Genomic DNA, 16,689 nt, shown 5'->3' on the forward strand with positions numbered 1-16,689 from the left:
CGGAGATCGAGCAACCTCCAACTTGGCTTCCAAAATCTTGATTTTGATTGATATAACTTTGCACCTTTGGCACTCTTTAGAAGAACCTTCCCCTCTTGCAAATGTACGAGGACTCTCACCAGCCAGTGAACAACCCTATGGTACCAGATAAGCAGGAACATCAGCATACAAACTTCTTCTATTTTTATTTTTTTATATATAGGTTTTGTTCTGGACCGATCCAAAGGATCCTTGGCCCATTACTTAGGCCCAATACACTCCAAAGCCCAAGCTCCATGTTTGGCAGTGTTGCTTGCGACATACCCCTTCTCCACAAAGGGGGTGCACGAAGCAAAGGAGACTGGTTCGAACAAACCCTCAACGTCTCTTTGCACATTCTGCACGTTCCCGCAATAAACTCTCTGGCGGTTACACTTCCCACGATTTCGTAACCGCCAGAGCCAGGTGTGCCACCACAACGGCTCTGCAACCCTCCATCTCTATAAATAGGGGACTCAATGCAGTCCCCAAGGTAGAATCTCACTTTCCCTATAAACCCTCACTCTTTGATCTCTACTGACTTAAGCGTCGGAGTGACTGCAGGTACACACCCCCCATCCACTCCAAGAAGCATTCTGACGCATTCCACCACCGTCACAACCACCTCATTAAAAGCACCGGCAGTCACCTTCTGATCAGGTACGATCAATGGCACCGTCTGTGGGAAAATATAAGCTCTCCCCGTTTTTATACTCCTAAAAACCAAAGCTTTCCAAAAGATATACCATGGCTGCCAACGATGCCAATCCCCAGATACGAAGTGAGATATGTATCCCTCAACGGGATGGCGTGACATCTTCACCTTCACCTATGGACACACCTAGGGAGGAACCAAATCAGATAGTTCCTCTCCAAGAAAGACCTCTGTAGGGTCCCCTGCGACCTACAGAGACACCTGAAGATGCAACACCAACCGGTGTACTCATCGGCAACCTGATCCGCACGGTTCAACGACAGACGTCGTTAATCGAGGAACGGAACCGACGCTTGATGGATTTGGAGCAAACACGCCCATCAGTTCGAGCCAAACAGACTCCTTCCCCCATACGTAGCAGAAGATGAGGGAGCCCTCGTCGATCACGCTCCAGGTCCCCGAGACATTCGGTGAGCATCGAATCTCCAGATTACACCAGGAGATCAACCAGAAGGAGATCCCCTCGACGGTCTTCAGCTAGGCGATCTCCTCCCAAGAGGACTCCCCCTAGGAGATCTCCTCCACGTCGGACTCCCCCTGGAAGATCTCAACCCAGACGCGGCGGGCGCTCTTTGTCATCCTCCAATTCAGAAGACTCTTGAGATACCCGAACCGATCGTAACGCTTACGGTCCGTTCACACGGCATATCCAGGAAGCTCCTATTGCCTGTGGGCTGGAGAAGCCTCCACAAATGGACTCGTACGACGGGACAACCGATCCAGACGAGCACATCGAGAACATAGAGGCAGTTCTCACCTACCGGTCGGTGCAAGGCACCGTAAAATGCAAGCTTTTCGTCACTACCCTGAGGCGAGGAGATATTACGTGGTTTAAGAACCTACGGAGAAACTCCATCAACTCATGGAGCGACCTCTGTCACGAGTTCACAACCCATTTCACCGCGTCAAGGACGCAACCAAAAACGGTGGCCTCTCTTGAAGCCATCGTCCAAGGAAGAAACGAGCCTCTCAGATACTACATTGAGAGGTTCAACAAAGAAGCCGTTCAAGTAAGAGGTGCCAATGAGACTATGAAGCGGTACCTCATCCCCAAAGGTCTGCACGAAGGCACAGACGTGAAGAAAGCTATCCGTTTAGATCGTCCAAGGACTCTCAACGAGTTCCTAGCGATCGCCAAGATCTATATTGCATACGAAGATGAGTTGTATGTAGACAGCCTCAACAAATCCAGGAAGGAGGAGCCTGCTTCTGAAGCCTCCAAAAAGCCCTTCCATGAGAAAAATAAGGAAGGCAAAGCTGCTCGGGAAAGCAAGAGGCCCAACGGTCACTTCACCGAGTACACTCCCTTGGCCATGTTAAGAGAGAAAATCCTCGCCGAGATCGCAGTGGCCGATCTGAACGTAGCTGGCATCAAGCCACCAAAGGCTCCGTCGCAGGAGAGGAAGGGGGTCGACAAAACGAAGTACTGCCGATTCCACAAATGCCACGACCACACCACTGATGAATGCATCCATCTGAAGGATGCCATTGAGCTACTCATTCAGAGAGGCAGGCTCAAACAGTTCATCAAGAACCCAGAGGCAGAAAGAAAGACTGTCGAACTTATCGGCGACGGTTTTGAACCGGGTAAAACCATCGCCATGTCCGTGGAACATCTCGGAGATTTCCCTGACAACGTGGAAATCACCCCCTACTCGTGCACTTGGGAACAGTTCCCCGCCGCCAACGTCATCACTGGAGGAACGTTGAACGTCTCCATGGGGAGCATGAAAAGAAAATTTGAGGAACTCATGAGCATCAACTTGCTGGCCCCCTCCAATCACGGAGGAAGGCCACCTTTGGCATTCTACGATTCAGAACTTCCTGGTGGAGCTTCAAATTCTGCCATCCCTTTGCTCGTGCGAGCATCGATGGCCAACGCGGATGTCCGACGAGTCCTAATTGACACAGGGGCCTCGTGCGACATCATGTACACCAGCCTGTTCAAAACCCTTCAACTAACGAAGAAAAACCTTTCTCCCTCCGTTGGAAATGAACTCTACGGCTTCAACGGCTCATCTACACAGCCATGGGGATACGTGGAGCTGCTGGTCACCTTTGGCGAAAAGGAGGCCAAGAAAACAATCAAGATCCCATTCTTGGTGATCGACTGCCCTTCTCTCTATAATTGCATTATAGGGAGAACCGGGCTCGCCCAACTTGGGGCTACATGTTCAACCGCTCAACTGAAGCTGAAGTACCATGCAAAAGATGGCATCATCGCCTTTCTCATCGGAGACATCGAAGCTGCAAGAAGATGTTTCCTCCAAGCTAACAAATCCCACAACTCGGTTTCCCAGTCCAGCAAACCTGCTGAGGACAAAGGGAAAGCTGCTGCGAGTACCCTGGACACCAACTTGGTCGGACTTGATCCTAGGTTCACCAAGGGAGACCTCAAGGAATAAAAGCGGGAAAAGAAGGATCCGCTCAATGCGAAACTTCTTAGACCTGTTCCTGACGGTGAGTTCGAGCTGGTCCCTTTCGGAGACGACCCCTCCAAGAACTTCAAAATCGGCAAGGATCTTCCCGAACTTGTCAGAGCACAGCTGATCGCTTGCCTCAGGGAGAACGCTGACCTATTTGCATGGAGCGCGGCCGACATGCCCGGAATCGACCCTAGCGTCGCTTGTCACCAACTGACCGTAGATCCCGGAGTTAGCGCGGTAGCCCAGCGACGTAGAAAGCAGTTCCCTGAAAAATCAGAGGCTGCAGAAAAAGCTGTAAAAGACCTCCTAGAGGCAAATTTTATTTCCTAGACCTGGCTCTCCAATGTTGTACTTGTCAAGAAATCTATCGGAAAATGGCGTATGTGTGTTGACTACACCGATCTTAATAGGGCCTGCCCTAAAGACGCATATCCTCTTCCTAACATCGATAAACTCGTAGATAATTCCTCCGACTATAAACTTTTATCCTTCATGGACGCCTATTCTGGGTATAACCAAATACCCATGGCCGAAGAAGATAAAATGAAAACAACCTTCATGACCGAATCAGGGAACTATTACTACAACGTAATGCCCTTTGGTCTACGAAATGCGGGGGCAACTTATCAACGAATGATGAACAGAGTCTATGACAAGACACTTCTAGGAGACGTCCTTGAAGTCTACATGGACGACATGATTGTAAAATCCCAGCTAGGGATGTATCATGCCGCTCACCTCTGAAGAGTTTTTGAACAAACTCGGAAGTACAACATGCGACTCAACCCAGAGAAATGCACCTTCGGAGTCCAAACGGGTAAATTCCTTGGTTTCTACCTAACGGAAAGAGGAATTGAGGCGAACCCGGATAAATGCCGCGCATTTACCGAGCTCCCAACTCCCCACTCTAAGAAGTGCATCCAAACACTCAACGGAATGCTAACTGCCCTATCCAGATTTGTGGCAAAATCCGCTCAACACGCTCTTCCCTTCTTTAAGCTCTTGAGGAAAGAAACGAAGTTCAATTAGACAGAGGAATGCGAGAACGCTCTGAAACACCTTAAAGAGACCCTCTCGGCTCCGCCCGTACTCTCGCGGCCCGACCAAGGTGAAACACTATACTTGTACCTATCCGTCTCTTCCGACGCGGTGAGCGCTGTGCTCATTCGAGAAACGACGGATGGACAAAAACCGGTTTACTTCACCAGCAAAGCACTGATAGGGCTAGAGACAAGGTACCAGAGAGTCAAAAAGGTAGCTCTCGCACTCCTCACCGTAGCCCGGATATTGAGGCAGTACTTTCTAGCTCACACGGTGGTAGTCCTAACAGATCAACCCATCAGACAGATCCTGGGTCGCCCAGATATAGCCGGTCGGATGATGAAATGGTCGCTCGAACTATCCGAGTTCGACATACATTACGAATCCAGAAAGGCACTGAAGGCACAGGTGTTCGCCGACTTCCTCGCTGAGATGACTTTCCCAGCTGAGGATAACTCAGAAGAGTGGACCGTCTTCGTGGACGAATCATCCAACTCCAAGGGAAGCGGGGCCGGAATAATTATAGAAGACAACAAAGGTATCATTGTCGAAATCTCCCTCACTTTATCTTTTCCTGTTACAAATAACACTGCAGAGTACGAAGCCTTCTTGGCTGGCCTACGAACCGCCCAAGACATGGGGGCCAAAAAGGTGAAAATCTTCACCGACTCGCAACTCGTGGCTTCCGAAGTCACAGGAGAATTTCAAGTAAAAGAAAACCATCTCCAGAAGTACGTCCAGTTAGTACTAGAGAAGATGAAAGAATTCGAAACTGTCAAGGTAACTCAATTCCTCGCGAACAGAATACTCGGGCAGACATTCTTTCAAAACTCGCAAGTACGCAAACTGCGAACGGAAACAAGACCGTAATACAGGAGGTTCTCGACAAACCAAGCATCCAAGAAAAAGAAGCTTAATCGCAAGACATCAACTCAATCATCGGGATGGAAGATTGGAGGAGACCCATATCTCGATACATAGAAAGTGGGGAGCTCCCCTCCGACACGCGTGAGAAAACAAGGCTGAAACGAAGGGCTTGCTCATTCACTTTGGTGGGAGGGACCTTATACAAAAGGGGTTTCATAACACCACTTATCAAGTGTTTGGGACCTAACGAGACCCAAGAAGTCCTCGCCGACATCCATGAAGGCATTTGTGGATAACACCTCGGTGCAAAAGCTCTCGCGAAAAAGGTCCTACGAGCTGAATATTACTGGCCTACCATGTTAAAAGACGCCCAAGACTACGTGAACCTCTGCGACAAATGTCAGCGACACGGGGACATGCACCTAGCACCTCCCGCTGAACTAACGTCCTTAGTTTCCCCTTGGCCTTTCGCGTGGTGGGGCATCGACCTTCTGGGACCATTCCCTTAAGCCGTCGGGCAGCTGAAATACCTGGTAGTCGCCATCGACTACTCAACAAAGTGGATCGAAGCCGAACCACTGGCTAAGATCACAGCTAAAAATGTACTCCGTTTCTTCAAAAGAAACATCCTAGCAAGGTTTGGAGTACCAGCTCTAGTCGTATCTGACAATGGTACATAATTCACGGACCAAAGATTCCAGGACTACCTAAGGAACATCGGCATAAAGCAAAGCTTTACCTCCGTAGAACACCCTCAAGCCAACGGCCTGGCTGAAGCCGCAAACAGGGTCATTCTGCGAGGGATACGAAGAAGGCTAGACGCAACCAAAACCCAGTGGGCTGAAGAGTTACACGCGGTCCTCTGGGCCTATTGAACTACTCCCCACTCCACTACTGCGAGTCACCTTTTTCAAAATAACAATCCTTTCGCTCTGCCCGAGGCGAAAGTGATGTCTTTGTAAGGGCATGTTTGTTTCGGCATTGCCGTTAGCAATAAAAATTGTCGTTTCTTCCGCGACTCTTTGATTTTTTTTACTTTTTAGTGCCTTTTTCTTGGAAATAATGGTAATGCCAGAAAGAACCAAAACATCTTTTATTTTCTTATTAATTTCAAAAATCTGCATGAAAAACCTTTTTCTAAAATCATCCCAATCATATTATGCAGATTGAACCATAATAAACCCGTTGAACACAGTGGTCCTCGCTTCTTCCAAATTTTGAATTCCCTGTATATGAAGCTGAAGATGAGGAAGGTGATGAAGAGATACCATATGAGATCACTCGACTGCTTGAGCAAGAAAGAAGAACCATTCAACCTCACCAGGAAGAAATTGAGCTCGTCAATCTGGGCACTGAAGAGAGTAAGCAAGAGATCAAAATCGGTGCTGCACTTGAGCCAGAAGTAAAAAAGAAGATTACTCAGCTTCTCCGTGATTATCCAGATGTCTTCGCATGGTCCTATGAAGACATGCCGGGTCTAGATCCCAAGATTGTGGAGCATCGGATACCGACAAGACCTGAATGCTTTCCTGTCAAGCAGAAATTGAGAAGGTCTCGTCCAGACATGGCCCTTAAGATCAAGGCTGAGGTGCAAAAGCAAATTGATGCGGGTTTCCTCATGACAGCTGAATATCCTATCAAAGGGGTATGACCACTTTGTTTCATGATATGATTCACAAAGAGATTGAAGTATATGTAGATGATATGATTGTGAAATCAAGTGACGAAGAGCAGCATGTTGTATATTTGGAAAAGATGTTTGAAAGGTTGAGAAAGTATAAGCTGCGGTTGAATCCCAACAAATGTACATTCGGTGTAAGATATGGAAAGCTGTTAGGCTTCATTGTCAGCCAAAGAGGCATCGAAGTTGATCATGACAAAGTCCGAGCCATCAGAGAGATGTCGGCCCCTCAAACTGAAAAGCAAGTCAGAGGTTTCCTCGGACGCCTGAATTACATATCTAGATTCATATCTCACATGACTGCTACTTGTGGACCAATTTTCAAACTGCTCAGAAAGAATCAGCCCGTTGTATGGAATGATGAATGCCAGGAAGCTTTCGATAGCATTAAAGAATACCTGTTAGAACCTCCTATCCTCGTCCCGCCAGTGGAAGGAAGGCCCTTGATTATGTACTTGTCAGTATTGAATGAATCCATGGGATGCGTTCTCGGTCAACAAGACGAGACTGGAAAGAAAGAACATGCTATCTACTATCTGAGCAAGAAATTTACCGACTGTGAGACTCGATATACAATGCTTGAAAAGACATGTTGCGCCCTAGTTTGGGCTGCCAAACGCCTACGTCATTATATGGTGAATCATACGACTTGGTTGATATCCCGAATGGATCCAGTTAAGTACATCTTCGAAAAGCCTGCTGTTACTGGGAAGATTACGCGCTGGCAGATGTTGTTGTCTGAATATGATATTGTGTATAAAGCTCAAAAGGCGATCAAAGGAAGCATCCTCGCTGAACACCTTGCTTGTCAACCTCTGGATGAGTACCAGCCGATCAAGTTCGAATTCCCTGATGAAGTGATTATATATCTGAAAGCAAAAGACTGTGAGGAACCACTGATTGGTGAAGGGCCAGATCCCAATAGCAAATGGGGGTTGGTATTTGATGGTGCTGTCAATGCTTATGGTAAAGGGATTGGGGCCGTTATTGTAACCCCGCAGGGGCATCACATTCCTTTCACTGCTCGAATAACTTTTGAATGCACAAACAACATGGCTGAGTATGAAGCATCCATCTTGGGAATTGAAGAAGCAATTGACATGAGGATCAAGCATCTTGATGTCTACGGAGATTCTGCGCTTGTCATCAATCAGATAAAAGGTGAATGGGAGACCCATCATGAGAAGCTGATTCCTTACCGTGACTATGCAAGACGTCTGTTGACATACTTTACAAAGGTTGAGCTACACCATATCCCTCGGGATGAGAACCAGATGGCTGATGTCCTTGCTACGGTATCTTCCATGTTTCGTGTGAATCACTGGAATGATGTGCCCACAATCAAGGTGCAACGTCTTGATAGACCTGCTCATGTGTTTACTATTGAAGAAGTGCCTAGTCAGGTTGATGAAGATGTGAAAGATGGAAAGCCTTGGTACTATGACATCAAACAGTTCTTGCAGAATCACAAATATCCACCCGGGGCTTCCAACAGAGATAAAAAGACCCTGAGAAGATTGGCTAGTAGATTCCTTCTGAACGGAGAGATCCTATATAAGAGGAACTATGACATGGTCCTGTTGAGATGCGTGGATAAGCAAGAAGCTGAGAAATTGATGCATGACATGACGGTACCTTCGGAACCCATGCTACAGGCCACACTATGTCAAGAAAATTGTTAAGAGCCGGCTATTACTGGATGACTATGGAGCACGACTGCTACAAACATGCCAAGAGATGCCACAAATGTCAAATCTATACTGACAAAATTCATGTGCCTCCACATGCTCTCAATGTTATTTCTTCTCCATGGCCCTTCTCTATGTGGGGCATTGACATGATCGGAAGAATCGAGCCAAAAGCTTCTAATGGACATCGTTTTATTATGGTGGCAATCGACTACTTCACCAAGTGGGTTGAAGCTGCTTCCTATGCAAATGTGACCAAGCAAGTGGTAGTGAAGTTTATCTAGAATAACATCATCTGCCGATACGGTGTTCCCAGCAAGATCATCACTGACAATGGTTCCAATCTTAACAATAACATGATGCAAGCTTTATGTGAAGAATTCAAGATTGAACATCACAACTCTTCTCCTTATAGACCTCAGATGAATGGCGCAGTTGAGGCTGCTAATAAGAACATCAAGAAGATTGTTCAGAAAATGGTCACTACTTACAAAGACTGGCACGAGATGCTACCGTTTGCCCTGCATGGTTACCGTACCACGGTGCGTAGTTCAACCAGGGAAACTCCTTTCTCTCTGGTATTTGGTATGGAAGCAGTTCTCCCTCTGGAAGTGGAGATTCCATCTCTTCGTGTGATCATGGAAGCAAAATTAACTGAGGCTGAATGGTGTCAAAGTCGGTATGATCAGTTGGATTTGATTGAAGAAAAACGCATGGATGCTATGGCTCATGGACAGTTGTATCAAGTACGAATGAAGAGTGCCTTTGATAAGAAAGTCCGACCTCGTGAGTTCAAGGAAGGCGAACTTGTATTGAAAAGAAGGATAAGCCAGCAACCCGACCCAAGGGGCAAGTGGACACCTAACTATGAAGGTCCTTATGTTGTCAAGAAGGCTTTCTCTGGTGGTGCTTTGATCCTTACACACATGGATGGTGTTGAGCTTCCGAATCATGTAAATGCCGATATAGTCAAGAAATACTTTGTCTAAAAATGAAAAGAACAGCGTGGTAGGTCGAAAACCCGAAAGGGCGGCCTAGGCAAAAATGCGCTTCCCGGTGGATCGAAAACCCGAAAGGGCGATCCAGGCAAAAGTTAGGGACCAAAAAAACAATGAAAATGAAATAAGCTCGCTGAGATTGAATGCAACTCAGGCAAAAATGAGCGTCTCGATGAACCGAAAACCCGAAAGGGCGGTTCATGCAAAAATGAGATTGAAAATGAAGAGACAAGTAACTATATCTGGCAAGTCACCATCACCCCTTGGGGCATTTGCAACTGTCAACGATTGTCTTCATCAGAGGCTTCTGTACCGGTGAATTCAAAATTTCCATGGAATGTAGGGGTCATCATGTTCAATGTACCACCAACCAATAAAATTACCATGTTCCAAGCTTTGTAAATCCGTGGAGTTATGCCTTTGGCTGACTTTCACTCTTCCAAATCAATTTGAACCTGTGCTTTTGTTTAAAATTCTACTTTCCTTCTATTTCCAATGCTATGTACAAAATATTTTCTTTCTATTTGATAATATCAATGTCTGAAACGAACATTTTTGAAAATTGAAAAATCCTTTTCCTGTCTATTTTGAAAATAAACCTGAGCAACAGGGTACACTCAAGTGAAATATGCATGAACAAATGTGTGTCAATGTCCATTTCAATACATGTTACAAGCAGGTTGTTCCCCAAGATGATCTGTGGTCAATGGCAAGAATGAAAAAACAAAATGAGAATAAAAAATGAAAATAAAAGGCTCGCTAAGTCGAAAACCCGAAAGGGCGGCTTAGGCAAAAATGAGCACCCCGCTGGATTGATAACCCGTGAAGGCAATTCAGGCAAAAATGGGGCAATGAAAAAAAGTGTTCCCGGTGGATCGAAAACCCGAAAGGGCGGTTCATGCAAAAATGGGATTAAAAAGTGAAAAGTGAAAAATGGAAAATGAAAGATGATACGAAAAGCATTGACCACAGATGCGAACATCCAATGTTTACCCGACACTGACGCGCCTAGCAATGGCGACTTGTATCAAAGAATCCTCCAAGGTTCCTTCTTCTGCAAGTTTTGCATATGTGATGCCCTCAGCCCTGGTTTCGATACGTCAATCTCTCCAAAGAGAATTCCCAAATGTATATGTTATGGCATGAGCCATTACGTGCCCAATCTTCTAATGTTTTGTCTGTCTCTGTGAAACTATCCTGCCAAATTGCAAACAATCATGCATTTCCAAGCATCCATACATGCATAATCATGCATTCTACGTGCTCATGCATTTGTAAAATTGTTATACCATACATACATGTTGCATTCTCAATCTCAATTTCCAATTCAATTCAATGTCTATGTAAAAACCCTTGTGAAAATTTCTGTGAGCCAACGTTACTTGGCCATGTTTCTACCTTCAAAATTGATGTCTGTATTAAAATCTGTGTGAAAGTCTTTTTGAGCCAACAATAATGGTCATGGCTATCTTCAAATCAAGTCAATGTTAATCTACTCTCAATTTGCATCTTGTTAAATCAAAATTCCAATGTATCTTGCTATATGATTTGTTATCGGTCAAGCGTCCATTTCGATCCAAAGAACAGCTTGCACCTGTCTATCTGTCTTTGTTATCAGTCAAGCATCAAGTTCGATCCAAAGAACAGCTTGCACCTGTCTATCTGTCTTTGTTATCAGTCAAGCAACAAGTTCGATCCAAAGAACAGCTTGTATCTGCCTATATGCCTATGTTTCCGGTCAAGTAGCAAGTTCGATCCAAAGAACAGCTTGTGCCTGCCTATCTGTTTGTGTTTTCGATCAAGTAGCAAGTTCGATCCAAAGAACAGCTTGTATATGCTTATATGCCTATGTTTCCGGTCAAGTGACAAGTTCGATCCAAAGAACAGCTTGTACCCGTCTTTTGTTTGTATTCTCGGTCAAGTGGCTAGTTCTTTCCAAAGAACAGCTTGTACCTACCTTTTGCCCCCTGGTTTGTCTACCCTGTTAATGTCTACTCAGGTCCCCAGTGATATGACATATCTTGAAGATCCTAGTTGTTTGTCTTGCATTCATAATCAAAATGTTGCATGGCATTCGTGGCTTTTGAAAATGTGAAAGCGTATTTTTATGTCCAAAAATAGTGCAAATGTTAATATTTAAGTATCTTCGCCCCGTCAAATCAAAGACTTCGTCTCTTGACTCTCCGGACAAAGAAACTTAAATAGGGGCAGCTGTCATACCCTAATTTTGGACCTAAAAATACTTGCTCAAAATGTCTTTTATCTCTGATGTGTGTCTCTGACCTTTGAGAGATTGCCAATCTGCTACTGTCTACTCTGATATTTTACTCTGCTGTATTTGTATATCTCTACTGTCTGTGTTTGAAAATATTTTCAAATGTAATTTTGTCTGTGTTTTCCTGCATTTCAAACCATCCAAAAAGGTTTTCTTGCATTCCCAATTGTCTCTGGTTAATTGCATTTTTTTTTCAATATTATTTGCAAAAAAATCATGAAAAAGGGTATTTTAGTCATTTCCTGCATTCAAACTCATTTTATTCCCTGTAAATTGTCTCTGAGTCTTTTCAATTTGTTTGTATGAATTCTTGCTTTAATTCCATGTTAAAAAACCTTTTCGAAAATTGCACTTGAGTCATTTTGAGTCAATTTAGTCCCTAGGGGCATTTTGGTCATTTCACACAAAATTTTGGCAGAGAGGTTACTTTAAAGTACCTCATTTTTTGTAATTGGTTCATTTTAGTCCTTTTGATTGATTTTAAATTTTTGTTTCACTTTACGTTTATTTCCAAATTACCCTTTTTTAATTCAAATTTTATTATAATTTTACATTTTAGTCCTTTTGCAGTCCAGTCCTGTTATTTCTAACAATTGCAGAGAGGTCCTTTTGTCCAAGTCCATGGCCTGCGCCACATGTCATTTCCTGATAGGTCCAGAGGCCACTTGGCAGCCTATAAAAGGCCACCTAAGCCAAGAACAGAGGGGGATCGATCCATTACGCGCCACATCACCAAAAACACTTCTCAACTTTCTCTCTCCGATCTCAAGGATCAAAACTCTAACCGTTTTTCTAGAAATCATCAAGAACATGATGAAGTTCATGAAGAACTTCATCCCCAAATCATAAACCCTAACTTTCCAGAACACAATTCCACATCAATTCCTTGCAAATCCACAACAATTTCATCACAAACAGACTCAATCCAACAATTACTTTATCAAACCAGTTCGAATTTTGCAAGAAGTTCTCAGAGATTCTATGGAGAATCTTCATCATTGAACCGGTAACCTTCGCAATTCCTGGGTGAATCCATCACAAGTTGTGACGAATCCAACGCGATCACGTAGGATTTGGTGCGAAAGAGAATAAGAGAGATCGAATTCGAATTGAACCGGAGAAGAAAAGGAACAAACTCACCTATTTATTTTCGGTTGCAACAACGACGAAGTGTTCACCAGAAGGTTAGAGAAGATTCAAGAAGTTTTCCTTCGTCTTCTCCTTCCAATCTCCGAATAAAATCACAGGTAAACACGTAAAACTCCTCAGTTTCTTCTTTAAAACATCAACGAAGCTAGATCGGAATAGATCGGTGATTTCTGGAGAACATCTGCAAAAAACATTCAAAATCTGAAAAGTTCTTGAAAAACCGTAAGGTTCAAACCCCGATCTACTCCGTTTTAGCCACAATTTCACAAAAATAACCTCAAAACCACAAAGAGGAGAAAGAAACGAGAAGAATCATGTAAAAAAACTTTGAAAAAGGAGTCAGAAAGACTCCGGTACGGTGGCGCCACCGGCAAACCGCCGTACCGGAGCCTCCTCCGGTCATCTTCTCCGACCTTCTCCGATGGTGAGTTTTAGAGAGAAGTGAGAGCACATCTCACTAGATTTGTGATACAGAGAGAAAGAAGAAGTGGAAATGAATTGGACCGGCGCCTATAGGCTTATATAGGCGCCTGAACCGGTCCGGTTCACTTCCGGTTCAACTTTCCTCCATCCTAGGCCATCAGATCTAGGGTTGATCCATCTGGATCAATCCTGTGGCTCTGGTTCAACGTGTTTTGGGCCTGGACTTTGTCTGTTTCTCTTTCCTTCATTTTTTGCTATGCACACCACTGGATCCTGCTTTTTACACCCTCTGCATGTCAAAATTTTGTGCAAAAATTCCTAATAAATTTCTACGAATTCTTGATAATTTTCTTGATGTTTTTTGTGGTATTTTTTCATGATAAAATTTGATAAAAAAAATATGTGTGTTGTCTCTTGCGATTTGTTTACTTTTTGTTAATTTTTGAGAAATTTTGCTATGTCTTTAATCATGATACTTTGATGCATGATATTGGTACTTGACATGTGATTTTGTGATGTGTTTACCACTGATTTTTGTGTTCACTTCACTGTTTTGGGTATTGATTTGGTAGTTTCTTGTTTTACAAGTTATGTGAACTTTTCTAATGTGAAAATAAAATGTAAAATGTGCCTAAAGTGAGTCATAATTTTTGGCTTGATATTGCTTTATAATTTTCATGTTATGACTGAAAAAGAACCTTTGAAAATTGCTGTGGTATGAAAATTATAGGTCATGTGCTTGTGTGAGACTTATGATCAAATTTTAGGCACATTTTGTCACTTGTTGTTGATATTTTTTTTTTCCATTATCTAGTGCTATTTCACTTGCCAATAATCTCTACCATGTTATGCCATATTATATACTAACCATTTCATGCATTTTCTCATAGCATTTCATCTTCAATTGTGATAACTTTAGGTTTCTTGCACTTTAAGTTTTCTTGCAAAATTTAGAATGTAAAACTAGGGTTTGTAATTTTTTACTTTCATGTCTTTAAAATTCTTGCAAGACCTTAGTTTGTACTTAGGGCCAATGTAACTCCAAAAGCAAATAGTGGAAATGCACCGACACAAACACCGACACAATGCACACACGGTGTATGAATCTTACCGCTTTACGACGTAGTTGTTTAGGAAGCGTGAAACTTAGAAAATTACTATTTTCAAGAAAAAAAATGAGCATCACTCAAAATATTTCCAAATAAACCTTGGGATCAAAATCCCATTGAATTTTCTTTCCAATTTTCTTAATCAAAAATCCAAATGAATCTTAATTTCTACTCTGGCTAAATTTTTTGCAAATAATTGAACCAACCTCACTATTTTCCAATCTCAAGTCTTTAAGGCCTCTTTTCTCTTCTTCAAACTTCTATTTTCAAAAAATGTAAAATCAACTACAACCCACCAAAAACAATTTTGAGAGTGAACTACGATTGGTTTTGATCCCTTAAAAGGGTACGTAGGCAAGGAGCCAACACTCCTCCAAATCAAATAAAACAAAAATCCAAACAAATTCTTCTCCCACCAATTCTTAACCTAGCAAGCCTTTAGGTGTGAATAACGTTTTCAATAAATAGCATATAAAAGTAAAGTGTTAGGTGTAGAAAGTAAAGACGGTTCCTATAGGATACTATAGTCGTTATGGGTGCCTAACACCTTCCTATAACGAAAACAACTCCCGAACCTCGATCCTCAAGGGTTTTCTCCTCATTTTGCCCTTCCCAAGGAAAAAATGGAGATATCAAAGGTTAAAAAGGTCCAAGCTCAATCAATGCTTGACACCCGAAAACCAAGATAAAACAAGGTCCGCCTTCTTCAAAGCTTCCTCCAAGGACGCCTTCTCCTCAGCCAGCTTCCGAGAAGATGAGGTCGCTTGCTCAAGAGCAGCCCGAGCCCTAGACAACTGCTCCTTCAAAGAAGAAAGCTGACGGTCACGCTCCTCCGCAACTGACCTTTTGCTCCTTTGATCCTCCTCGAGGGTGGCAACCCTAGCGGTCAAATCATCCATTTCCCGCACCAAAGCATCGACCCGAACTTTACTCTCCAGCAAAGCGTTGTTCGGGGAGGCAGCGACCTCCAAAGCCTTCATAGTAGCAATAACCCCAGCGGTTATCGCCTTACTTCGGCCAGCTGGACCCAGGTCCTGAATGATCTTCAGCTCAGGGTCATCCAAGAAAAGGGTCGAGTGGGGCCGCACAGCTCCGGCTCGGACCACACTTTTGGAAGCTGGAGGAAGTCCCCTCTCTCAGAACAGACAGGAACGGCCTTGATCGGCGTGATTGGGTCCTCGGAGGGTACTCTCACCCTCTGCCTCTTTGCAGAATCTTGCACCAGCTCCTCAGAAGGCCCCTCGCCTTCCAAGTCCACCATAGGACTAGAGGTTGAAGCAGGGCCGAAATCAGCTATAAGGTGCTCCAGGTCTTGAACGTTCTTGCGTTTCTTCTTGGCCGAGATTTTCTTACTCGCTGCGTTCACAAGAGCCCCCAAATCCTTCATTTTTTATGCAACACAAAGATAAGGAGATCTGTCAGATAGGGGAAACAAAACAAGAATAAAGCAAATAAGAAGGTGAAAGAGGAGAATGAACTACCAAGGCAGTCCTCAAAGTTCTCAGAAGTCAACAACTCATAAGTATTGATGAGGCGGGGCTCTATTACTGGGGTCCCATCCGCACTCATCACAGGGTTCCCCCGTTTATCAGTCTTAGCCCTCCCTAGGAGAGACTGGACGAAGGCCCAAAGTTCTTGACGCAGGTCTCTCTCTTCATCAGAAAGGTTGGCCATGGTGTGGCCAAAATCCCTCGGTTCATAAACAAAGTGGTCCTGAGACCAGCACAAGTGGAAACGCGGACGGCGCTCCCGAGCACCATCCTCCACGATCTCCAGAAGGTTATCCAAGGCGGCCCTACTCTTTGGCCAAACCAGAAAGAAACGCTCTTTAAAGCTCCGAACCTTCCCAGCAAAAATCTCAAACATCTTCTGGGTTTGGCGGAAGGAAACCCAATCCGCGCCCCGTTGCACGGTGAAGAAAGAGAAAAAGACATTTTTAGAGGCTGGGAGGCGAAGGTAGTCACATAGCAACTCGAAAGCCCTCATAAAGGCGTAAGAGTTAGGATGGATCTAGGTAGGAGACAGTTTGGTCCAGCGTAGCACCTCTCGCTGAAAATTGGAGAAGGGGAGCCGGAAACCCATGTCTCTGAAAACAACCTCATACATAGGAAAGACATGGTTCTCGTACTCCGAACACACTCGATCCGATGTGCTCGGAAGGACCAGCTACCAGTCTTTCACGTCGCCTATGGTGTAACACCCCGATTTCCCAACATAAAAATTTCTCAATTAAAAATCAGAGTTTATCAACTTTAAACGGAATGCTACACTTCTTAAAAATTCATAAATTGAATAAATA

The 16,689-nt window shown here is 44.1% G+C and overlaps 2 protein-coding genes across 2 annotated transcripts; both read left to right on the forward strand.

Annotated features, from left to right (window-relative positions):
* Positions 1–1,425: 1,425 nt before the first annotated feature.
* On the forward strand, positions 1,426–3,138 carry LOC146899175 (uncharacterized). The gene has a single exon (XM_085736704.1). It carries the CDS (start codon positions 1,426–1,428, stop codon positions 3,136–3,138), a length of 1,713 nt encoding a protein of 570 aa, XP_085592830.1.
* A 195-nt stretch (positions 3,139–3,333) lies between these two features.
* LOC146899176 (uncharacterized) lies at positions 3,334–5,070 on the forward strand. The gene is made up of 2 exons (XM_085736706.1): positions 3,334–3,471; positions 4,189–5,070. The coding sequence occupies exons 1-2, from the start codon at positions 3,334–3,336 to the stop codon at positions 5,068–5,070; spliced, it is 1,020 nt and encodes a 339-aa protein (XP_085592832.1).
* The last annotated feature ends 11,619 nt before the right edge of the window (positions 5,071–16,689 follow it).

Source organism: Medicago sativa, chromosome 8 (genome assembly GCF_051527215.1).
Source record: "Medicago sativa cultivar Bolivia chromosome 8, Bolivia_mono, whole genome shotgun sequence".
Taxonomy (NCBI): domain Eukaryota; kingdom Viridiplantae; phylum Streptophyta; class Magnoliopsida; order Fabales; family Fabaceae; genus Medicago; species Medicago sativa.